This window comes from Paramormyrops kingsleyae, chromosome 11 (assembly GCF_048594095.1).
Source record: "Paramormyrops kingsleyae isolate MSU_618 chromosome 11, PKINGS_0.4, whole genome shotgun sequence".
Lineage (NCBI taxonomy): Eukaryota > Metazoa > Chordata > Actinopteri > Osteoglossiformes > Mormyridae > Paramormyrops > Paramormyrops kingsleyae.
The window spans coordinates 11880915-11906380 of NC_132807.1; the positions used below are offsets into that span (position 1 = coordinate 11880915).

The following is a 25466-nucleotide window of genomic DNA, read 5'->3' on the forward strand; positions in this document are numbered from 1 at the left end:
AACAATGGCATTGACATTTAACTAGCTATTCCAAAATGTAAGTCTAGTTATGGAATACTTTTGTCTTATTCTAATTAGAATGTCAATGACTTATTAAAGTTCATTATTTCAATATATATTCACTATATAACTTTCAATATAGCGATTAACGTCTGAAATGTATTGAAAAATAAGCACAGCTTGAAGCCTCCAGTATTCTGGTTGGATTCTCTCCTCTTGTCAGTTCCGGCGCTTTGTTACCATCGCTCACCTTTTATCGCACCTTTTTACGACTACCAACATGACTCGTATCTTTATTACCTTAGATCTGAAAAATAATAATATATATACCTCACAAATATAACTTTCAACGTGAATGGAACATGTGAAAGACAAAATTATACTGTGTAATTCTATGGGTCGACCATTTTTATTGCTTAATATTTAACCTGTATATTTACTCATTTAGTGGTCACTTCTTCCCAACGACAATTTGCATTTACATACACAATTTATAAGCATATGGTACAATCACGGCATGAAAGTAAGAATAATCGAAACAGGGACGGGCAAATGAGTTTTTGTACCACGATGCAACGCAAACATCTCATTGAACACAAAAGGAAAATATCTAAGAAAACAAATTTGTAGGCAATTTATAGAGGAAAGCCACGGTAATATGGTGGCTTTTCATTTTACTTTAGTGAATAGCAACAGGGTAACAACTGCCATTTTTTATTTCTTTCAAAATGTGCTCATTTTATATAAGATTTTTCATTTTATTTGGGAATATTAAACACAACATTATTGGACAAGTAAATCATACTCTTCAATGAATTGGTCTATTAAGAACAAATCATGATTATTTAAAATCATTATTATAATTTTTTCAGTTTAATTAAAATGGCATTACATTGCAGTAAAATATAACACAAACCTTTAGATCCTCCCATGTAATATAACAATACAATCACTATCATAGTACATGGTGTTTCTAATTTGCTTATATTGTGTGTGTGTGTGTGCGTGTGTGTGTGTGCATATGCGTGTGTGTGTGTGTGTGCATGTGCATGTGCGTGTGTGCATGTGCGTGTGTGTGTGCATGTGCGTGTGTGTGTGCGTGCGTGTGTGCGTGCATGTGTGCCCTGCATAGGACTGGTATCCCTCCAGCATGTTTCCTGTCTTGTGCCCATTGCTAGCTGGGACAGGCTCCAGGCCTGTGATCCAGTACTGGATAAGAAGTAATGCAAACTACAAAAAGAGCCAATTAACCAAATAGGCGTATATGATCAAGTGATTGAAAAATGACAAAGTATCATTGTAATTGTTGGGCATCTTTCAAGATCAAGTGCTTTCCTAGTTTATTATTCATTTTTTATTGTGTTACTTTTTAAGAGGTAGCTGAACACTAAAAAGTTGACACAAAACTGGATGCAACCAAAAGAAGCCACTCCATAGGTCTGGTATAGAAATCCTCCAATTGTTGGTCCCATGGTGCGGAGCAAAGACTGCACAGAGGCACACATACCCAGCATTGTTCCTTGGGAGGACAGAAACGACACTTTAATTCTTGAAATTATCTGAATAAAAGGATAAAAGTGTACACCTGTAACCTACTAAGCAACTATTTAAATAACGCAATGTGATGTCTCACCTGTGTCTGAGGAAGGCACACTTTTGGTCAGAATACTGTCCGTGATGACATTAAACACACTGAGGGAGAGCATCATGGGAATGACTATGAAGCAGAAGTGCACCACACTGGTCATCAGGATCTTTAACACAGAACAATGGGCAGCATCTACTTATATTTGCCTGCTGACAAGACATCTGCACATAAGGTACTTCCCGTTTCCACAGATGGTACCAAGGTTCCAAGACCTACCGTGGATAGGCGAAACCACGAATAACAGCGAAACATGCACACAGCCCACATATAATGTGATTTTCGTGCACATACATATGGTAAATTTCAATTGATAAATTACAAAAAGAGAAACATTACCAACATTACAAACAGTAAAAATAAACTACCTTGTACTTTATTATACAGTACAGTGGTACCTCGGTTCTCGAACTCACTAGAACTCGAATTTCTTGAAAGTCAAACAAACCAGTTCGACCTAGAATTCGATCTGAATATCAGAAGTCGAACCGTGAACGCTGACCTAATATATATTGTACGCGCCAGGAAATGAGTCATACTACAATGCAATTCTTACTTGAATGCCTTCTTCACATACTGGACGATTAACCAAATAAAGCAGCGCAACATTACAGTAACTAACAATAAATAAACCACTAACTTACGTGTACTATTAGAGCATTTATGTAATTTATTTAAACTTTATTTTACCAGGTAAATTAAATGAAAACCAGTTCTCACTGCTTTACGTGATATTCGGGAGAAATAGCAGATTACACATAGGAACTGCCTGGGATACAAACGTCATGCGCGTAACTAAACTCTTCAGCCAATAAGGGCAAAGGTGTGTCGTCACGGAGGCGGTTCCAGTTTGTGCAGCCGGGTGAGAGGTCGCAATGCATCTAACCGTAATCCATTGCGTCAGGATCAGAATGCGTTGCTTTAAGCCAGCGCTGTAAGCAAGTCGAACGCACCCAATGACCGGAATGGGGAAACAAACTGAAACGCGGACTTAATACAGAGGACTAATGACAACAACCAGAAACAGCTGATCACATGGGGATCCCACACGGGGTTAACGAGGGGGCGTGGCACACGGAAGGAGCGGACGATCGGGGCAGGACAGGGGTAATGTTGGGATAAGATCTTTATCGTTTTGGAAGCCATTAAGAAAAAAATGCACCTTGTTTTATCACTTTCATTTTTTGTTTAAATGCTAAAAAAAAAAAAAAACATATTTAGGTGTAATTTTGGGGGGCCGGGAACCAGTTAATTGGTTTTCCATTATTTCTTATGGGAAAAATTCGATCAGAACTTTTTAGGATTCGATCCGGAGTCTGGAACAGATTAAGTTCGAGAACCGAGGTACCACTGTATTTCTCTATAATGAAAGGGATTTTGATGCTTTTGCTTACTTCTCAAGAGATGAGAGAAATGAAAAGATGTATCGAAGGATGACAGAGCAATGAAAATCATGTTTTTTGCACCTCTCAAAGGATGAAGGAACAATGAAACAACAGGCTATCATTACACATTTTGCTATGAAAAATATTGCATCATGCACCTGTACATGACCTGTAATGGCAGGCTGGCGGACTTCACCATGTAAAGAGCCTGTCCTCGCTTGACACACGGTTTGAAACGTATGAACCATTTATTTCGGGAATTCTCCAGTTTTTTTTTTTTCATACAGCAGGAAACTGAAACCGCAAACACAGCGATCACACTGTATTTGCATATTTTAAAAGGGGAGTCTGATCATCTATCTGGCTCAAAAGACCGAATAGCTGTGGGTTTTATCAGAGGGGTGTGGTGGCAATTAGCCTGTTTACAGATGTGACAACTTATCACAAGAACATTCACTGAAAGTGTGTAATTTTATACTGAATGATTGCTGAGCAAGATAAGGCAATTAAATACTATCACATTCAAAGTCAGAGGTTTGGCAGAGCCTTCGACTGATGAAAAAAATCAACCAATGACAAAAATTCACATTGAGACAGTTCTCTAAAGTCATGGATGGACTGCAGTTTGCAGCATTTCACTTTCACATTTCATTGTTTCACTATGCAATAGTCATGGAAAACAAGACCTTACCTGCATTAAGCCCACTAGGCTAGTCAGACCAACGGAGAACAGAAGCAACAAGTTTTCAGAGAACTTGGACGTCAGCCTTTCAATCACACCGCCCTGTATCACCTAGCAGAGTGAAGATGCAGAGGCTAATTAAACAGAAATTCATACGCTTTCAGTTTCTTGACTGAATTCGCACCTTTGTTGCTTTCTTATTTTATATGTACATATGAAAATAAAAAGGAAGAAACTGATGACTAAACAGGTAAACAGGATGTAATCGGCCAAAGTAGTAGGGGCTGGAATATTTGCTCAATGACACATCAACCTCCAGAAATGGATGTGTGCTGGAGATTGAAGGCTGGTTGCAGTTTATACACCGGAATGGTTTTTAATGTCTTATCAGAGAGATAAAACTTAGTCATGCTACCTCTCATGATCTGGAAGGTGCTCTGCCCCAAGCTTAGATTAGATTAGATTAGATTAGATTAGATTATATTAGACTTTATTAATCCCACAATGGGGAAATTCTTTGAGAAATATTGAATAATATTACTAGTCAACTAGGTTTTTGTTGTATAAGAAATCAAAGCTTTGAGACCATTGTGCATTACATCTAACATAAGACTGAAACATTACCCTAGACATAAACTAAGATGCACACACTCACTGCAATGTACATTCATAATGAAGTTATAAGCACATCTGTGGTTATGATCAGTATAGTCCATTGTCAAGGAAGGTGTTCAGGAACCTATGGGTCCAAGGCAGGGAACATCTCAGGATGGTGCCCCAACCCATCACAGGTCACACCAACAGACAATCTGGTAACTCTAATCAGCCTCAGCATGTTTTTGGACTGTGGGGGGAAACTAAAACTGCTGGAGGTAACCCCTTCACGACAGAGGGAGAACATGTAAACTCCACACCCATGGAACCCAGACAGAGACTCAAACCCAGGTCTCAAAGGTGTGAGGCAACAGTGCTAACCACTGCACCACCACGGCACCCCCATTGCCCATATATGTACATACTATCTCCTTCATATTATCACATTTAAAAATCAGGTTAGATATTTCCAGTAAATTATGCATGCTAGAACAACTGCTAAAAGCAGGGATGTATAGCACTGAGTAAAACAAAAATGTTTAAGTGCAGTAGAGTTAAGAAAAATTTAAATGTACATAGCTATAACTATAAAGATCTTTTGTTATAAAGAATCAAACCTGTCTATATTGACTAAGCCATATGCGTCATTGACTTAGGTAGCAGAGTTCCTTGGTAATAAATGTCTTCAGAGACTTTTCAATACTGTAATTATTGCATTTATACACCCGACTCACTGGTGTGGAACAAAAATAATATTTCAAGCTGCTGAAAAAACATGGACCACTTGAGCAATACCAGGAAGCAGTTTTCAGGCTTGAAGATTTCCACCTTCTTGGCACTGGTTTAAATAAGGAAGACTGACAACTCTGATGTCATGCCAGAATGTTAGCCAGGATTTTAGCGGAAATCTGATCGTGCAGCCAAAGACGACCCGCAGTAAAGCACTTGTGGGATTGAGGTGAGATACACGGGCAGAACAGAAGCAGGAAGTATTGCTGCCAAAAATCAGAATGTTATATTGAGATAAATCGACATAAAGGAAACTCAAGGCCTGGGAAAACAGAAACAATACCTCAAAACAAGCATGATCAACCTGTAGGAAAAGAAGAAGGCTGTTTGTGCACCCCTCCCTCTAAAGCCCAGCTCACTATACCTTTATTCACACCCAACGGTATATGGAATTCCAGTTATTAATGCTTCGATTAGTAACTATGCTGGCCATTACCAAGTGATCCAGAGCTATGTAAAGCCAACAGGCTCACAATATGTACAAATACAGGCACCCACCTACTTATCAAAGCTCCATGCTGTGGGACAGTCGATGTCAGAGAGTTCACAGCATATGTCCCAGGGCTCAAACGTGTTTAGGCTGCTCTTACCATTTGTATGATTCCAATGTAGGCCATGAGGTACCCAGTCTGCTCAGCCTGAAGCTGAAAGAAGTCCATGGCGATTATAGAGAACATGACCTGGAACACACCTGAGAGACAGGTTTAGGCATAAGAAAGGTGTCGACATTTTGGCTGCTATTTTGGTCTCTGAGATTTATTATCCTCACCGCCAGGCAGACCCGAAATGATCTTTACAGTGAAGATCTTTGCCACACCAGGGAAATTCACTAGCCTGGCAATCTTTGCGAGGTTGAACACCGACCCAGCTACTCCCCTTTCTGAAGGTCAAGAAGAGTTAGTGCTTTTATTTATCATAGCAAATGCATCCTCGGACAGTTAAGTTCTACCCTGCAAAGCACAGCCAACAGTACAGCACTGTGCACTTATTGGAATGAACCGCTTACCTGAAGAATCGTCCTTCTCAACAGTCTGCTTTTTGGTATGTTTGGGGATGAACTTCAAAACTAGGACCAAGCTGAAAAGACTTCCAGCAGCTGCCACACAAGCTGCGAATGTCTCCCTGAAAGGCAAAACCAGATGGATCAACACATGTTCTTCAGCTAGAGTGTGCTTATTAATATCATTCTCCATTGTGGAGACATCCATCCATATTCACTTCAGAACAGGGCCACGGTGATTCTGAAAACCTATATACAGGACCATCCAGCTATGAAAATATGTCTTTACTGTTCAAAAGCTTGATCATACTAAAACTAAATAAACATAGGAGTTTCTATGATAAGCACTCTGCTAGTACAAAAATAAACTTAGGATATTTGCATATAAAAAATAATTAGATGGAAAAATACATAGTTCCCACATGGATGCAGGTTGTGGAGAGATCGCCACTCCCAGCACATATGCCAGGACTCGCCAAAGGAAGCCTGCAGCCTCCTGAACCAAGGGTGTCAATCCTGAGGTGGGCTGCAGCTTCACAAGGTTCACAGAACACTGACAAAACCTTTATAGAAAGAAAATGAGTACACCTACACAAGGCCTCCATAGTTCCTATGCCATAAACAATCAGAATGAGTTAAGGGCAACTACAAGGGCCTTATAAGGAGTGAGCTAAGGACAGCTACGAGGGCCCCTATGAGGAGCGAGCTAAGGACAGCCACGAGGGCCCTATGCGGAGTGATCTAAGGACAGCCACAAGGGCCCTATGCGGAGTGAGCTAAGGACAGGGCTTCTACGACTAGCCAGGTAAGGGCAGCTAGAAGGGATCCTAAGGGATCCTAAGAGGAGCGAGCTAAGGACAGCTACATGGGCCTCCCATCGACGCTCACAGACAAGAGTAATGGTCGCACATGACAAAAACACAGCAAGTACACGTCTAGAAAAGCTGTCAGTAACAGGCTCATCTTAGAACCACAAGGACACACATGTAACAGAAAGCTGTATGCTATATGTTAGCTGGAAGCTTCATAACCCCACATCACAGTAACACCGAGAAGCCAGAGACAATTGCTGTGGAAAAGTTCAGACTGCGGCTGTTTTGGGAAAGAGGGGAAGTAGACAACCCCCACCTTAATTATGAGGCCCAAGAGCGAGCAAGTGAGAAGGTGAATGATTCAGAAGTGAGTCACAAGAGCTGCCCCCAAAAGCTGCCAGCTGATGTAATGTAGACAAAACTCCCAGAAAAACAAGTGGGCAGGATCGACCCCTCATCAGCCACCCCACCTTACTCCGGGTCTGATTAGAACCACAGGCTGCATGTATGTATGTGCAAGATTTTGTAGGTTACAGTATGTGGGCTGGAAGACACCTTTTCCTTCTGGGGATGAATGAGCGTTTGAATTGCATTTGTCATGTGACTGTTCACACACATTATTATAGGTTTACAAATCTGAAGTGCGAAGAGATATCGTTGCTGCTTGTAGGCATACATAAAGGGTGTATGTTATTTAGTTAGAAACCACCTTTCCACCTGGCATATTCTAACATAGCATTTAGTCTTTTTTCTTCACCGTTCAATTAGCACAAACAAAAAATATGGCAAACCAGTCTTGCCAGGAATCACCCTGCCAACTGATTAGTTTCTCTTCCATAATAAGGGGTTTCTAGTTCAGAAATACCCAAAGCTACGCACATTGCAACATCACAGAGACATAAAGACATCCTCATAACTTTATAAAGTAGACAAAAGTGAGACTAATATTCTGGGAAAAAACCTTTCATGACTGCTAACAAGTAGCTGGTAACAATGATCCAGGCAGGCTTCAATTATAAAAACCAGTGTGGACAGGTTCATTTGCAAGAAATGCCTAAAGGTGTCAATAGGTTAAACTTAAACTTTAATACAGGCCAGGAAAAGCGGTGTAAATGAGGGTTAGCAAAGAGATCAGGAACAGTCAACTCAGCCTAAACATGCCCCTAAATCCAAGTAATATTCAAATAATATAATTTATTTTATAAAGGAGTCATTTACATTTGAGCCTGCAAATTCTTTTGTTTTTCATTTACATTGAACATATTTTTGTCCAACGTGATGAACAAAAAAAGTAAGTCAAATAGCACATTACTACGGAGCCCCGGAAGGGACATGGAGGAAAAAATGGTGGTTGGAAAAAAAAAAGCATTTATTTATTAATAATTGCAGTGTCCATTCACCGCCAGTGAATGTATGCAAGAGATTTGGGCTTGTAATTTTTTACCATGTAATTTTCATATTATGTGTTTTTTACAAGCATTTATTAATTAATATTTGCGTTGTGTCCATTCACCGCCAGTGACTTTAAGGAAAACAGATGGGCTATTGAACGTGAAGTGCACACATACAGACACTGAAATATATTAAAAAGATTGAAAGATATTACAGCCGGAAAACTGCACACGCAGCTAATGTTACAGCGGTGTTGGAGTTCAGCTTTAAACTCGAATCCACTTTCTGGAATATTTCAGTATAGGTCTGTATTTCCATACATACATCATCATACACGAATACCAGAGAGGTACTGTATACCTGAAAGTGGTTTTGGGTTTAAACCTTAACTCTGGCACTGTGGTAAAGGTAGCTTTGTTCAGTTTTCTGGTTATAATATCTTTCAACAAAAGCAAGCAACACCCTGTCAGGGTCAACTCCTGTTGTCCCAGTCTGTGTCCTTTTCCCCATTGTCCTAGTCTGTAGTGTTTTCCCTGCTCCCTGCCAGCTGCATGGCTCAATGAGCTGAGCATGCCGCTACCTGTTAATCCCTCTGTTGTGTGTTCAAATCCCACCCCCTCTGTTTTTGGATTTTGTTCCCTAGTATTTCATTTGTATGAGTTTTCTATTTCCTGTGTCTTGTGATTTGTACTTGGTTTTGTTTCTTGTGCCCTTGCTTGTGTCTTTACCTGTCTGTAATTCCCCAGTGTTAGATTCTGTTTCCCTGTTTCTTGGTTAGTTCTTAGCTTCCCTGTTTAGTTCCTTTCAGTTCATTAGTTTCACCTGTGACCTGTTTTCCCAACCTTGTTCATTAATCTCAGCTTCCCCTTGTTAGTCTTGTTACCCTTCTGTATTTAGGTCCCTGCCTCTGTTTAGTTCACCAGTGGTTCCGGGGCTCCTTACACATTTGGACAAATAAGCATGAATATCCCCTCCTGAGACCCAAGGAAAAAAAGTGTCCTTCAATTATAGGTTATTTGTCTTTGGAGGAAATAAGACATCTTACAATTGAGATTTTTTCAAATTTATTTTTATTTTTAATTTCACAGCATGTCCTCTTTAGTGTACAGCAGGAATAAATATGTTTCCTTACATCAGAGAAAAGATAGATGCAAAAACAAAATGAATGGGTAGGGTCTCAGGAGGAGATCAACATCATGCAATATGGTAACAGACAAAAGACTGAAAATGAAATTTGTAAATAGACCTCCTGGATCTTTTTTCACAAACCAGCACATGGCAGTGGTCACTACACATGCCACTAATTCGTGCTGCAGGGACTACCTGGAGGTCCCTACTGAAGTTCTCCTGTCTGTGGTTTATTTACGCACTCCACCTTGTTCTTAACCTTTGTTAAAATACGCAGGTTAAACACGTCAAAACAAGTCTATAGGACAACTTCACTGTGCCATAAAGTGCTCACTGCTGGTCATTTTTCACGATGACATTCCCACAACAGAACAATACATTTCTAATAGCTGCAAAATGTACTTTTTTTTAAATTAAATTCGTCATGTCACAAACGACTTTCTCTGGCAAAAAAGTAGTTCAGTAGGTAGCGCTGTTGGGCTGAATCCTGTTTCGCTGTGTGTGTGTAGTTTGCATGTTCTCCATCTTTTGGTGAGGATTTCCTCTGCACACTCCAGTTTCCATTCAGCTAGGCTAATTTGCATCTATAACTGCTCAGAGAGTATGAGTTTATACATGTATGTGTGCTGGCATTCTATCCAAGAATAAACCCAGTCTTCTGCTTCCTGGGGCACGGCCCCCATAATCCTGACCAACATAAGCAGATGGATGGATAGTCCTTTTCAGTAACTGTTTGATATGAAACACACACATACAGGGCCTTACAACAGTATTCAGACCATTTAGTAAATCACTTTATTATTTATGTGATATTTTAAATCAAACAATAATAGTCAAAATGAGTTATTTCAAGCTTTACAGCACAAATGATCTAAAATGACTGAAATGTGCTGTTTACATAACTATAGGAAGTCATCTTTGGTAACAATTACATCTTCGACTCTTTCTGGGTAACTCCACTACTGTAAGCATAATTACAATACTTCAGATACTGAGCTCAACTCAAACAGCTGCTTACATTCTAACTCACAAAGCACAAATCTATAAAATCCTGCTGACAGTTGCTAGACAGCACTTTCCTTAATCTTGGCTTTTCTGCTCATAAGCAATAACAATAAAAGATGCTGCCAGATCTGCAAAATGGTCATCGGATATCCGAGTTCGCACCAGTAGACACCTGACAGGAGCTATTTACACAGATACATGTATGTGTGTGAAGAGTACAGAGGTACATTCAGAACAGCCAGCAGCCCACGATTGGCTGAAACAGCTGAGGTGTTCAGATTGACCCTGAGAGCACCTGAGTATAAAAGGCTTCAACGGGGAGATAAGGAGGAATGAGTAAGGGATTGCGCAGGCTTTCCTGCTGATTACGGTGGAAAACCCCATGGCTCTGCCTGAACAAGTCTCACGTGCAGAGAGCTTTAAACGGGCTGTGACACCAAGCCGGTGCAGGAGTGAACAAGGCACTCCCTCTTGACTGGGCCGCGCCCCAGTGGTGTGTGCAACTCTACTGGAGGGCGTCCATCTTCCGTGGGTGTGATGCAAAACCCAACAACCAGGATCCCATCAGGAATTAACCTGAATGGTGTGATCAAATTTTCACAGATGCTCAAGAATACAGAAAAAAAAATTATTTTGTTCATGCACCCGAATAGCTCCTTCCTTGCTGTATTTTAAAGTGACAGTACAAATTGACTTATTTGTTCTTGAATATTTCCAAACAGTTGTGCTGAAAGAGCCACTGCTTTCAGCTCCACATATACATTAGATTGATGATAAAGATTCAATTAGCAAACACTTTAAAGCAACGCATACTTGAGATAGCAGGGCCAGTCAGTCCCTGGAACAATTAGGGTCGTGTTCCCCGTGGTGAAGTCACTCTGCAAACCATGGGGCCACACACCACAGGAACATACATACATAGTGTAGGTGGATATCTCACTACCAGCACCTAGAAAAAGAAACGTTTGCTAAATAAATGGATAAAAAAACTAAAGAAGGGTTTTAGCTTTTCATTGGAAGATGTGTGCCATGGCTTGCCTCTGACTGCCAAAAGGTTCTCCTGAGAATGACTCGTGTGTGCAAATTTCAAACAGAAAAAACATGACTAAGTATTTTGATATATATCAGTCCTGCTCAGTACAGATCATGTGACATTAAACAGATAAAAAAAAAACTGCACTTAATGTCTTCAGAAATAGCTGTACGTATACTGTATATTATTGCAATGATCCTTAACACGTAAAAAGCAGTAAAAGAGGTAATACAAAAAACTGTGGGTTTCTTTCAGATAAAGTAGGAAAAGAAAGCATTCTACTAAAAAATTTCACTGCAGACAAGAATATGCGCTACAGCTAACAATACAGTAGAGTTCACCAACTTCTGATATCTAAGATCAGGGGCATTGCTAGAGATTTTGGGCCCCATGAAAGCATATCATATTAGGCCCCCCAGTCCAAACCAATCCAGTTATTTTCCTAATTTTGTAGGGCCCCTGTCACTCAGGGGCTCTTGGAATTGTCCTAGCTTTCCTCCCCCTTACGGCGCCCCTGTCTAAGATAATACATCCCTCTAAAGGGAAAGTGGAGTCAAACAGGTTGCCAGATTTCTCATGCTTTCACAAGCACAGCCAAAAGCTTTTTAATTTGTGGCTTTTTAAGGGTAGATAGTCATAGGTATTCCGCTATAAAAATACTTGAATTAGTTTTTCTAATTCAAGTAATTCAAGTGCACACAGTTGTAGCGGCTCGGTGCTCTCTTCCTCAGAGTTTTGTTTTGTGTATGTGTGTGTTGATCCTAGTTCGTTCCACACCCTGTTGGGCGAACAAATTCTACAACCGACACAATCTTCTTAAGATCGGTGCCTGCCGCGAGCAGAGTGTTACAGCAGAATTCCTTAACTCACACAGCACCCAACTCCCCGTGGATCACCATACCCGAAAGCCGTCGACGAAGGCGGCGTAGAGAGAGAAAGCAAAAGCGAGGCTGCTGGGCCGACGCACTGACTAGCCCTAACGCGCCGTTGTTGTTCGGCTCCGCCCACGACCAGGACCACTCGGCTCGGCCCTAGCTCCGCCTCCCCGTCTGGACCCCGCCCACGATTCCCCGCAAGACTGGCCGTCACTTCCGTCCGGCGGAAGTGAAAAGCCGGACAGAAAGAACCTTCTGGAGCTCTGCTCATATCTTGGATTGTCTTTGGTTTGCTTATTGGTTTGATTATTGTGTATGACGGTTTTGGTTTCTCGGATTACGATTTCTCGCTTTGCCCTTTCTCTGTACTTCTGCCCTAGTTTGTTTGGTTTCTGGTTTTCAATCTTTCGCCCGGTTTTTGTTTACGACTTTGCGCGCCCCTTGGACTCTGACGCTTTACTCTGTGTATGTGCTGTGTGTGTGTCTGGTGCGTAGGGAGTGATTGCCGTTTTGTTTGAAAGACTCTGTGTATACTGTGGTTTGGTTAGGGAGTAAGGTGTAGGACTTGTTGTTACGGTGTTCTTTGTTTTTACTAGTTCAGTTACATTTGGGTTTTGTTCGTTCGTTTTTCTCGCCAACGCCAGATCCATTGTCAACAAGTTAGATGAACTGAGGCTACAGGTTGCATCGAACCACATGATCAAGGACAGCTGCCTGTTTATGTTCACAGAAACCTGGCTTCATTCATGCACAACGGACTCGGCTATCCAGCTAACAGGCTACACATCGCGGCGCTATGATAGAGCTTCAGCCTCCGGTAAGAGCAGAGGCGGGGGTGTCTGTGTGTGTACATTAACAACAACTGGTGCACGAATGCAGAGATAGTGGACAGTCATTGCTCCGCGGATTTGGAGTACATGACCGTGAAATGCAGACCCATCTACTTACTGCGGGAGTTTAATGTGGTAATGATCACCGTGGTTTACATACCACCACCTGCTAATGCTAACTCGGCTCTGAGACATTTATACAGTAGCATTAGCAGCCAACAGAGCCGGTATCCTGACACAGAGTCCTTTATCGCAAGGGTGCTGATGAAGTGCTTTGAGAGACCAATTTGCTTACAGGGCGAATAGGTCTACTGAGGACGCTGTCGCTGTTGCTCTCCATGCTACCCTGTCCCATCTGGAGCTCCAGGGGAGCTATGTACATTATGTACATGTCCTATTTATTGATTTTAGCTCTGCTTTTAACACCATCCTCCCTCACAGATTGGTGTGTAAGCTGTAAGCCCTTGGACTTCCATATTCCACCAGAACGCACACAGAGGGTTAGGGTGGGCTCCCACACCTCCTCAGCCATCAGCATCAGTACCGGCTCTCCTCAGGGCTGTGTGCTGAGCCCCATGCTTTTCTCTCTGCACACACATCACTGCGCCCCCACCCACCACAGCAACACAATCGTCAAATTTGCAGACGACACCTCTGTAGAACTGCACAGCTCTTGCTGCCTCAGAAAAGCGCAAAACAGCCTAAAAGACTCCTCACATCCCGCTCATGACTTATTCCAACTGCTGCCATCAGGCAAAAGATACAGGAGCAACAAGTGTATTATGAGACTGACACTAAGGCACTCCTTGAGTGTCTTGGCTGTTGTCTCAGTGCATGCTCCGACCACGGTGAGTAATGTCTCGTTGAAGGAGACATTTTACTCACAACTTCGCTCAGTGGTTGATGGGTGCCCACGAGGTGACACTCCTCTGGTCATGGGTGATTTCAATGTGACCACTGGCACTGACAGAGCTGGCTATAAGGATTGTGTCGTTCCCCATGGTTTTGGAGACCAGGGTGAGAGTGGCTCCATGTTCCCTGACTTTGTGAAAGGTCAGGGGCTGCGGGTCGCTGGATCCAGGTTCCAACGTCCTGAGCCACATCATTGGACTTGGTACTCCAATACTGGTGGTGTGGTGAAGAAGATCGATCACATCCACATGGGCAGATGCTGGAGGCTCCTGCAGAACTGCAGGGTCTACAGAAGTGCCCAATTTGTGAATTATGATCACAGACTTGTTGTTGCTACTGTGAATATTCAGCTTAGATCCAGTAGCTTACCACCTACTAGGAGAATGAGGCTGGACTTTGCCAGAGTCCAAGATTGAGCAGTTTTTGATGAGTTTGCACACAGTTTATGTGAGGAACTTACAGACCTGGGTGCGACTGCTGACTCTAATGTAATGTGGGAGACCTTCCGTGGTAAGACCCTGAAGGTTGACGAGGATTGTGTAGGCGATGCCAGTGTTCCGAAAAGGATATTACCCTGCATATTATCGAGAGGAGTTGCAGCGCATGACTTGGTGACAACTCCAGTCCGTACTGGGATCTGAGTAGGACGGCTGTGAGGGCTCTGAGGGCAGATAAGGAGGTGTTTGTTAGACGAATCTGTGAGGTGTCAGGTGACACACCATCTGTGGTCTAGTGACCCACGTCCTGCTTCGAAGCATTACACACATCTGAATCTGTTCCTCGAAGACTTGCAGTCAGGGCAGGTGATGAAACAGTCCTTACAGATGACACTGCCGTTATGACCCGCTGGGCCAGCTACTTTGAGCAGTTGATTAAAGCAGACCTACCAGCTAAGATGTTGGACATCTCTAGGTCCACAGTACTTGAGGCTGATCAGTCAGCTGTGAACCACTCAATCTCACCGAGATTGCACGGGTGGTGAATCAGCTGGGGGTAGAGAAGGCAGCAGGGATCTGTGGTATCTCCATGTCTACCATCAACCGTATCCCAGCACTGAGGGTTCTCATCGAACGCAAGCGCAAATATCGGCAGACATTTTTTTGCCTTTGTTGATTTTTGTAAAGTGTTTCACTCAGTTGATCGAGTTGCCCTGTGGAACATCCTGAGACTTCGCGGGATCCCCCCGAAGTTGTGGGCGTCATGGCTGGCCTGCACACTGGTACTGTGAGTGCTGTGCAGAGTGGAGGGAGAACCTCCGTGTTCTTCCGAGTTGATTCTGGGGTTCATCAGGGGTGTGTTCTTGCTCCTACTCTGTTCAGTGCTTGTATGGACTGGGTATTGGGCAGGTTTGCGGGGTCCAGCAGCTGTAGGGCATCCATTGGTGAAGTAAGATTTACTGATCTTGACTTTGCCAACGATGCTGTGATCTTAGTGGAGTCAATGGAGGTTCTGATTGGGGCTCTCGAGAGACTAAGCAAGGAGTCTGAGTGTTTGGTATTGCGAGTGTCCGAGATGAAGACCAAAGGGTGTGTGGGTGCTCTCTATATCTTTGCAAGAGGATGAAGGTCCAAGTCTTTAGAGTCCTGGTTCTCCCTGTCTTGCTGTATGGCTGTGAGACTTGGACGCTATTGAGTGAGCTGAGACGAAGACTGGACTTCTCTGGTACTGTGTCTCTTCAGAGAATCCTTAGGTACTGCTGGTTTGACTTTGTGTCGAATGAGCAGTTGCTAGAAGAGTCCCGAATGAGGCACATTACCTGCATTGTGAGGGAGCATCAGTTATGGCACTACAGCCATGTGGAGCGATTCCCTGAGAGTGAACCGGCTCTCAGGATCCTCATTGCTGAAGACCCGAGCGACTGGACCAGGCCAAGGGGACGCTCACGTAACACCTAGCTGCAGCAGATGGATGGACATTTCCCAAGTGTGGGACTGGACCGTGTGTCTGCCTGGGGGGGTCGCCTGCTGGGATCCCGAGGAGTTTTGCCATGTGGTGGGTGCTGCAACGCTCTGCATCAGCGCATGCTCCCCATCCTGACCTGACCTGATCATAGTGTTAGCCACCACATGCAAAACCGTTAACCAAGTTTTTAGGATGATTTAAAATATATTCCATAAACTGCAGTGACAGCATTGTTGTGTTTTTGGTCCCCACAATACATGATTTTGTTATTCTTGTAATGCCATTTTTCTGTTTTTGTATTATACAGTGCTGTGTGACTTTTTTGTTTGGTATTATACTGTGTCTTGAAATCCGATAAAGATACATGTGCATGTGAGTGCTTTCTCTTGCCAGTGAAGTACTTTTCATTTTGGTGGCACCATTTGCTTTTGAAACATGAGATAATTGTTTTGGGTAAATTTGCAACTAAACCATAGTGTTGTGATATGCATGAACTCTTTTGAGAAATGCTCTTATAGTCTTGAGAATGTTTCAGGAAATGTGCCAAAGCAATCAAGAAAAACTGTTTATCTTAATTTGTTGAAGATTTTCTGTCTAACTCTGGAAGAAGATGTAAGAGATGTAACACTTGCACTACAGCATTGATCTTAAACCCTGCTGAATTAAGCCAACATGCAGCTAGATGTCTATTCAGTAATATCTAATTCATGTATGCAAACCACATAAAAGCCAGAACCAAGAGTTAGACTCTCTAGCTAGAAATCATGCTACACTTATATGCATAGTCTATACACCGATGATGACATTCACAAGCTATTTTCCAGCTCCGTGGACATTAATTAAGCATTAATTAAGATCACCATCTGAAAGCTGCACAACTGGAACACCTGTTGTATTATCTATACTGAGCAAAGGCGGCTTCTGCTTTTATAGCAGTGATTTTTAAACCTTCCAAGCAAGCCTGGGGGGCGATGGGACAAAGCAAAGAACATACCCATAGTGTGTGCTGAGCGTGCCCCCCAGAGAGGAGCCTGTGATCATCCCAAATCCAAAGCAAAGGCCCAGTTTGGCCAGGGCTGCTGCCCGCTTCTCCGGCTCTGTCAGGTCTGCCACGACCATCTGAGTCCCTGACGAGAGAAGAGGAGAGGATATTGGAGGAGAGAAATGCTAACTGTGTGCAGCAGTGTCCACCACACAATACTACAGTAGGTGCAGGTTTAGGACCCATGACGGCAGGAGGTCAAGCTGGCTTTTGTTTGGCCTAAGCATTTGAGAGTATTACAGTGCAAATATGGGCCTGAGTAAAAGGGACCTCTAAAGGGGGCCATATACTTCAAACAACATATAAACAACACATATACTTCATGCCTATGAATCGCTCTCAGTCTTGCGATGCTTCTAGACCTAGCTATAGTTCAACATGCGAAAGCTGTGTTCTGTTTTTTTGGTGCTTTATCTACAGTCCTACATTTAGTGATACAGTAATTATGGCACTAATAAAGTTTGCAGTGACATCAGCAAACCAAAGAGGGAAGTGTTGAGAGTAACTGTAGAACTTAAAAAGGAAAATATAGCGGGACTTGAAGGTTGCTCTCGCTTTTTAGTATGGGATTGTTATTCATGATGTTTATTTCTTTTGTATGTGTGCTTTTTCATGAGTGTATTCATTTTATATTGATTGTTAATGTTTTTTGCCATTAGTTAAGTAGGTAGACCTACTGAAATAAAGGTAGCTATTATGAGAAAGACCTTGGTGTGTGTGTTGATACTTCCATGTCTCATTCTCGCCAGTGCAGGGAAGCAATAAAAAAGGCCAATAGGATGTTGGGGTATATCTCCAGGTGTGTGGAGTTTAAGTCAAGGGAGGTAATGCTAAGATTATACAATTCCTTGGTGAGACCTCACCTAGAATATTGTGTGCAGGTTTGGTCACCATATCTTAAAAAGGACATAGCGGCCTTAGAGAAGGTGCAGCGTAGGGCCACAAGAATGATTCATGGTCTTAGAGGAATGTCATACGAGGAAAGGTTAGTTGAGCTAAATCTGTTCAGCCTCAAGCAAAGGAGACTGAGGGGGGACATGATCCAGGTCTATAAGATTCTAACAGGTTTGGATGCTGTTCAACCGAATAGTTACTTCAGCATTAGTTCAAATACAAGATCTCGTGGCCATAGGTGGAAATTAGCGGGAGAACATTTCAAAGTGGATTTATGGAAGCACTTCTTTACACAGCGTGTAGTCAGAGTATGGAATAGTCTTCCTGATAACATAGTGCAAGCTGAATCTTTGGGTTCCTTTAAATGTTAAGGTATAACTTAAGGCAAAACTTGTGAATGATGTAACGTTAAGAAAGCTTCAGGAAGCCTACCCCAGAAATGTATGGGTGACTGAAAAAGCAAGCGGTGCCTGGAAACTGTTAAAGAACCCATAGGAACAGAGATGCAGCTGTTGAGTATTACTACAGTTTTTTTGCAGTTGCTTTGGTGTATTTCTCAGATCAGAACTGAAATTCTCAATATTACTTGTCCATCCTCCACATCATTAAGTCAGTTGTACACATCATAAAATGTCTCATTCTTTTCGAAAAATCATAAATGCTTTGGCACATTCATACAAATGATTAAGTACAATAATCTGCTGTTTCCCCCAAAACATCTAGGCATTAGTTCATTACATAAATCATTACATAACAAATGGTTGGCTTTCACCAATGGAGGGGAATATTTGAAGCTTTAGATCAACCAATGATCGATCAGTTTTCAAAAATTGCTCAGAGGTGCATCTCATGACCCTTCAGCTGGCAAGCATATATTGACACAGAACATCACAGTGCTACAAATTCTGACAACAGAAAAACAATAAAGAAAAGAACATGGTCAACAGCTGGCAAAGAGTAAGGCTGCGTGATTGAAGGGTTAGAAGGCAAAACAGAGGAAGAAGTAGAAGAGGCCAAGGACATAGGCACGTTTCTGATGAAATACAGCTTTTCACAGCTGCTTTGGACAAATTCTCATATGAAAATGGTACTTCTCATAACCACATACGTAAACCTGCACACCCTTCAGTCAGTCTCTCACAACAGAATGCAATTTCTCATTGTTTTCAGTCACTTTTGGTATATTCACTTTGAATACACCCAAAAATCTGTTGTATCACTCATGTGACAAATACCTATGAGTGTCAAAACGGTAGACATTCATAGGTATTCTATTATAAAAAAATTTTTGAATTACAGTTGCTTTGGAGCATTTCTCAAATGACAATTATCATTTGCAAAACAACAAGTGTAACCCCGTTTCTCATCCATTCATTTTCCAAAACCTCTTGCCCTATTAAGGGTCATGGGGGGTCTGGAGCCTATAACGGAGGCTACGGGTGCAAGGCAGGAAACAACCCAGGATGGGGTGCCAACCCATTGCAGGGCACAATCACATACTATTCACCCACACATCCACACCTAGGGGCAATTTGATAACTCCAATTAGCCTCAGCATGTTTTTGGACTGTGGGGGGAAACCTGGAGGAAATCCCAGGACGACACGAGGAGGACATGCAAACTCCACACACACAGAACCCTGGCAGAGTCTTGAACCCAGGTCCCAGAGGTGACAGAGCTAACCACTGCACCACCACATTGCCCTCAAGTGTAATCCCCACACCATAATGTCAGCAGAACATCATTTCTCACTGCTTCACACAAATTTCCAAATGTTTTAGTACATGCTGTTTTTGTATTATATAGTGCTGTGTGACCTTTTTCTTTGGTATTATATTGAGTGAGATCTGAAGAAGTGCAAGTTATTTCTCGTCAGTGAACTTTACATACTGTAATGTAGAGTATCAGTTTGCTAAAGATCAATCAGTGACTGAGAATATGGTGCATACTTTTGACTCATATGGTGTAAAACGATGCTGATTGTACTTTTCATTTTGGTGGCACTGACTAATTCATTTGTGGAATTATTTGCTTTTAAAGCATGAATTAATTGTTTTGGGTTAAGTTGCAGGCTTTGCAGCTAAACCACAGTGTTCTGCTACATGCATGAACGGTATTGAGAAATGCTCTTATAGTCTTGAGAATGAGTCATGAAATGTGCCAAGCAAGAAAAACTGTACTGAAGTTGTCAGAAAGGTTCCTTCAATGGCAAAATATAAGACAAATAGTAAAAAAAAATAAGGATGATAAAATTAGAAACTGCTTGTCACCAGCCACACAACCAGGTTTCTTTATTTGCTGCAATGGGAGCAGCCAGTCATTGCATCCCAGCAGATTCTTCTAGAAGGTGGTTAAGGCACGAAAGAAGATTTTCTCCTCGATGTATTACAAGGGAGCATATCATACTGTATGTGATGTAGATGAAAAATATGTGGCTTGACCAGCAGGAGTGACAGGACATTGTTACGTCTGTATGTGTGTGTGTCCGTTCCTTCTCTCCTTTAGATCCCATTCCGTCAAACTGCTGATTCCGGTTCCTTCCGGTTTCCATCTCTCACCACAAAAGCCGTGCCAAAACTGGATGGACTGGTTGTCATCGCCTCGTTCCCGTTTCCCGCCTCTCCAGCCCCAGATTAAAAAAGACGCCTGAACACCTCATCTGACAGCTTTTGCTCGTGCTTTGCCTTTGCTTTGCCTTTTGCTTATTGTATTTCTGATTTACTGTTATGATCTGTTTTTGGCTTTTGACTTTCGCGCTTTTAGTTTTCAAATTGGTTTCGGTTACTCGGCTTGTATATTTGTTTACCCGTGTTTTGACTACTGTCTGATTATCGACTATTTTACTATTTTACTATTACTATTTTACTATATATTACGGATTGGATTTGGTCGCCAGTGTAAATACTGTGCATATATATTTGTGTGTGTGTGTGTATGGGTGTAAGGGTTGTAGGGAGTGACTGCCATTTGTTTTCTGCGTGTATGGCATTTTTGTCCCTGTTTTGTGGTTAGAGAGGGTTAGGATAGTGATTTTTAAAAATATACAGATTTATGTTTGATTCTGTGTGCAACATTGTAATGTGTTTTGTCTCGAATAAAAATATATTCTCCCCTACAAAAGGTACTGTATCCCTCTCTTGCAGAAAAAACCAATCTGGTAGAACCTTGTAATGGGTTCTACAACATACAGTAAGTGCATGTAGTTTGATACACAAGCAAATTCAGTTGGTTATAGAGAAATTATAGAAATTACAATGGCCGAGGCTGGTCAAAGACTACAGCTGAATGTTGAGAGAACAACCGTGTTCTCAGTCATTCAAACATTTCATAGAAACAACAGGTACGTAATCCCACAATGCACACTGTACTGTAATATTGTATACTTACTTGTAATGCTTCGTAATGCAGTTTTCCACTTGTATTTTACAGTGTACAGTATACCATACAGTTACTATATTAATAATAGGTACAATGATTCAAGAAATGTACCAAAGTGTCTGAGAAAAACTGTAAACTGCTGCATAAAAGATGTGTGAGGCTGATGAAGGATGAGAATGTGGAGTAGGGTAGCAGTACAGTAGTGATCTCTGCCATTCTCAACATCCATGTCACACAGTTACATAGTATATATGTAACATTTACATATGATGTAAGTGCAGCTCATTCAGGGATATCAAGCATTATTCTACCAATTACTTAAGCCAGTGATACTGTAGGTGCTGCAACAGGTGTTACACACATTGTAAACGTATGCCTGAGAAACGTGTGCCATAAATAGGGGGGGGGGGGTCCCGAGTACCTGGCAAGGCGTGCATGAAGATGGCTGGCAGCTTATGGAGGAAGAGCATGGGGACGCTGTTAGCCACTGCCAGCAGGATGAAATACACCACAGAGGCTAAAGAGGAGAGAGCCAGGGCTGTCCGTGCCCCGAACAGGTCAGCAAACCTGCAACCGGCATAGCTTGTCACTGCACGTTTCCCCCATCACAGAGCCACCATACACAATAAGGGGACTCTCAAGACAAACTATGTTTCTGAATGATTGGGACCTTGAATTAAGTTTTATGTTGGATTGCATAGCTCTTGCTCTGACACTAACTTGCACTTGTTACAGGTCACTTGTTAGAAACTCATGCGTGTCGTTAGGTCCGATCATTCGGGGCTATAGCCCCGGGGATTTTAGGCCCAATGCCAGCCAATCTTCCTTCAAAAATAAATAATAAAAAAAAAAGCAGAAGGTCAAGCCCCAGGTAATCTGGACTTTGTACCTGGTCCTTTCAAGAGCTAGAAACTCCCCTGATTGCACTAATACCCAAGTTAGCTTCTTGACAGATGTATGCTTGTGATGTAATACCTGCCTCACTTGTATGTTGCTTTGGACAAAAGATAAATAAATGTAAACATAAATTAATGTGTGCTAGCATGAGTTGATGCTCAACAGGAAATTGCACAGTTGGGTGAATATGAAAACCCAGACCTGTATGCTGCCAAACTGAAGTCCGTGGCTTATATTAAGGCAATCAAGTATTCAAGTTTTACTCAATAGGCCTAGCCTGAATCAACATTGTCCTGGACTAAATGAACCCATTTCTGAAAAGTCCACTTTTTTTGCACAGAAGAGCAGCTGAAAAGTGTATTTAAAATATACTTACCTGCCAAATATAGGGCCTCCCAAAAGCTGAATTACTCCTACCATGGTTTGTAAGTATCCAAACCACAAGGTGTCAAATCCCAGCCTTTTTGCCAAGTACTGCTCAGGGAAACACAAGAATGTATGCATCAAATACAACAACGAATGTAAGACATGAAGTGTTACTTGTAGATAACACGACTTCCATGTAATATCAAGATATGTTCTGTACAACATATATATTAAATAATGAAGCCTGTACTCAGTATGCCTGATAATGTATTTACTTTTTGATAATCCAGTAACACAGACATGCATGTCTCTCAAACGCTTTCATTACTAAATGAATCATATTTCGTTTTACTTACGGGAGTTATAGAAAACTGGACGAAGAGCCATGTGATGTCCAGTGTCGCTATTAGATAGGTGACACAGAGCACTCTGTTCAGTTTTTTAGCGGACTCTGAGTCCGGGGTGTTTGTCTTTGAATGCGGTTTTGGGTCCGACATGTTTTCGGGCGCGGGGGAGTAACGTTAACCAGAGAAAGTCCAGAAAAGCACTGACCGGATGCTGAATAAGGAAAAATCACAAATGTTATTGGCAATATTTGAATTATACGTTCGTTCATATATATGTACACATTTAAATGTGTTCACCTGCCAATATATGCTATTCTAACTAAAAGCAGCTGCTTACTCTGCACACACTAAAAGCCGTCAATCTCTTCCGTGTCAGCGTCGGGATTCACGCATTTCTTCCTGATGAAATTACATCGCAGTCTGAGGAAAGGTGACACATCTGGATGCCAGTATGGTGAAGAAGTCGTTTTCGCGTCCACTTTAGCTCTAAATGGTCTTCAGAACTGAGTCTGGGACTTTGATCTTAGGGGCGAGGACTTAACACTTCTGTAAACTTACTTCTGCCGGTCGGCCGCTGTGTTTAAACCGAAAGTTTAAAAACAAAGCTACAGATTTCCCCCACTGTGTATTTTACCATAACAACGTAGGCATTGTTACTTCCCTGTTATACAGAGATAAGCCTTTATTATTCGTATCTAGCATTTTTGTATCAGATACACTTGATATCACAATGTTAAGTAGCGATTCGTAATAACGCCATTTTAGTATACTGTAGCTCTCCCAGTTTGCACACTATGGTCATGAGCTATGGCATATGAATTAAAGAAATACGAATCCTGACATATTGTGCGTTTGTACTAAACAAACGGTGTATAATACAGAGTTCGTATTAAAAGCGATTTTCTCTCTGATACTTAGAGCAACCTTCTACCGTATTTATTTTCAGACATCCCGCCTTGGGCGTACTGATATAGGGTGAATTCAGTAGAAGTGGGAAACTTTTTCCCATTTTGATTTCTAGTGCCTGTTGAAACATTAACCTAATGTAATTAACCCACATATGATACCTTTCTGCAATCCTTAAGATGTCTACTTATCAAATCAAAAGAAAATTATGAAATGTATTGCTTATGGGGGCCGTCACACAGGTCTAAACACTCCCTGCACCCGTAAGGTGAAGTGGGACGCATTTCAGGTAATGTGGGACAGGTGTTTATTCAATACATCAATACTGAAAAATTTGCAAAGGGTTTTGCGAATTTAATAGACAAAACAACTCAAGGGAGAGCTGAACATAAATTTTAGTTTTAATCAAAAATAGTCATTGAAAATACTTAAATTCATTACATGCAAAGCTTACACAAACAGTAAATAGGCCTAATAGATTTTATCACAAAACTTCATATTTCATTGTGTCAACTTTTTAAAATATAACAGTAACAACTTTTTGAATGCTTCTTCAATAAAAATTAACTGAACTTTAAAATGTAAAAATGCAACTTTTTTCCTTGTTTTCTGTGCCTTGCAGATAGCCTAAAAGTAGTCTTTGCACGTGAAGGAATCATCATCATCAATGATACCATTTTCCTCCCCGCAGCTTTGGTGAAACCATCTATGGCAAACTACACAGCCAATCCATTCCTCTGTACACTTGGAATCATCTTTGTTTCCATATACCCCTCTGCACACAGCACACGGGACCTGTGTTGTATTCTGTGCTTTGGTTTGCTTATATTTTTTCTTGTTAATGGCTCTGGACTTCAACACTGCCTTTGCTTCAGCCTTTTTTCTGATGAATTCAAAGTGCTCTCTGCTTGTTAAGTTGTACGATTGGGGCTTTACCCTGTTTCTTACAGTGGACCTTTCACGGGTAGGTATTGTGATAAAGTCTGCAAAGCTGGTTCCTGCAGTTCCCACCTCAACTTCACAAATTTGCATGTAGTTAACATCTCCATTCCACTGGGAGAAGCAGTGCTTGGTGGTGATAAGTGCTGAGGAGAGCTTGGTGGAGGACAGTGAAATGAGTCCTGGGTATGATGGTAAATGGTGTTGCAGGTACAATCTATTACCCGCTCTGTGGTCATGCTTGGGGCAAAATGACAGGGATTGATGGCATTTAAATTGACTGGGTAAATACCACTCCCTCTAAATCCAGCTTGAGCAGTCTGTACAATTGCAGTTTTTTTCCCATGCTCTGGAGAAAATAGCAAAACAATCTGCCTTTTGTAGCTTCTTTCCTCCGGTCTGCCTGGTCATATTTTGGCCCTCCAGGTTCGAATTATGTCTTAAGCTTTTGAAGAGGGACCGATCTGCTGGCTGTAAAATGTGTGTGGTGTGAGGTGGAGAACATACTACATGCACATTGGAGTTCTTCATTAACATGAAGAAGTCCAGATTGAAAACATGGCTGCTGTGTTCATCCAGCAGTAGCACATATGGTCGGAGGTCTTCCTTTGGGAGCGTGGCAACAAACTGTCTGCCCCACTGCAAGAACAGCTCAGAGTTTATCTAACCATTGTCAGACACTTTCACCATACAATTGTTTGGAACCCCAAACA

General features: G+C 41.8%; 1 protein-coding gene across 2 annotated transcripts; it reads right to left on the reverse strand.

Annotated features, from left to right (window-relative positions):
• Positions 1-387: 387 nt before the first annotated feature.
• Positions 388-23665, reverse strand: slc67a1 (solute carrier family 67 member 1). Of its 2 annotated transcripts, none has more exons than XM_023806917.2 (11): positions 23206-23665; positions 22918-23119; positions 22572-22669; positions 21720-21865; positions 16979-17111; positions 6102-6217; positions 5865-5975; positions 5686-5786; positions 3722-3823; positions 1634-1754; positions 388-1519 (listed from the first exon to the last, which is right to left on the reverse strand). In XM_023806917.2, exons 2-11 carry the CDS (start codon positions 23056-23058, stop codon positions 1344-1346), a joined length of 1245 nt encoding a protein of 414 aa, XP_023662685.1. In that variant the 5' UTR covers positions 23059-23119; positions 23206-23665; the 3' UTR covers positions 388-1343. The 2 variants fall into 2 exon arrangements, with proteins under 2 accessions (XP_023662685.1, XP_023662675.1); XM_023806907.2 differs by having other exon boundaries at positions 23246-23664.
• Positions 23666-25466: the final 1801 nt, after the last annotated feature.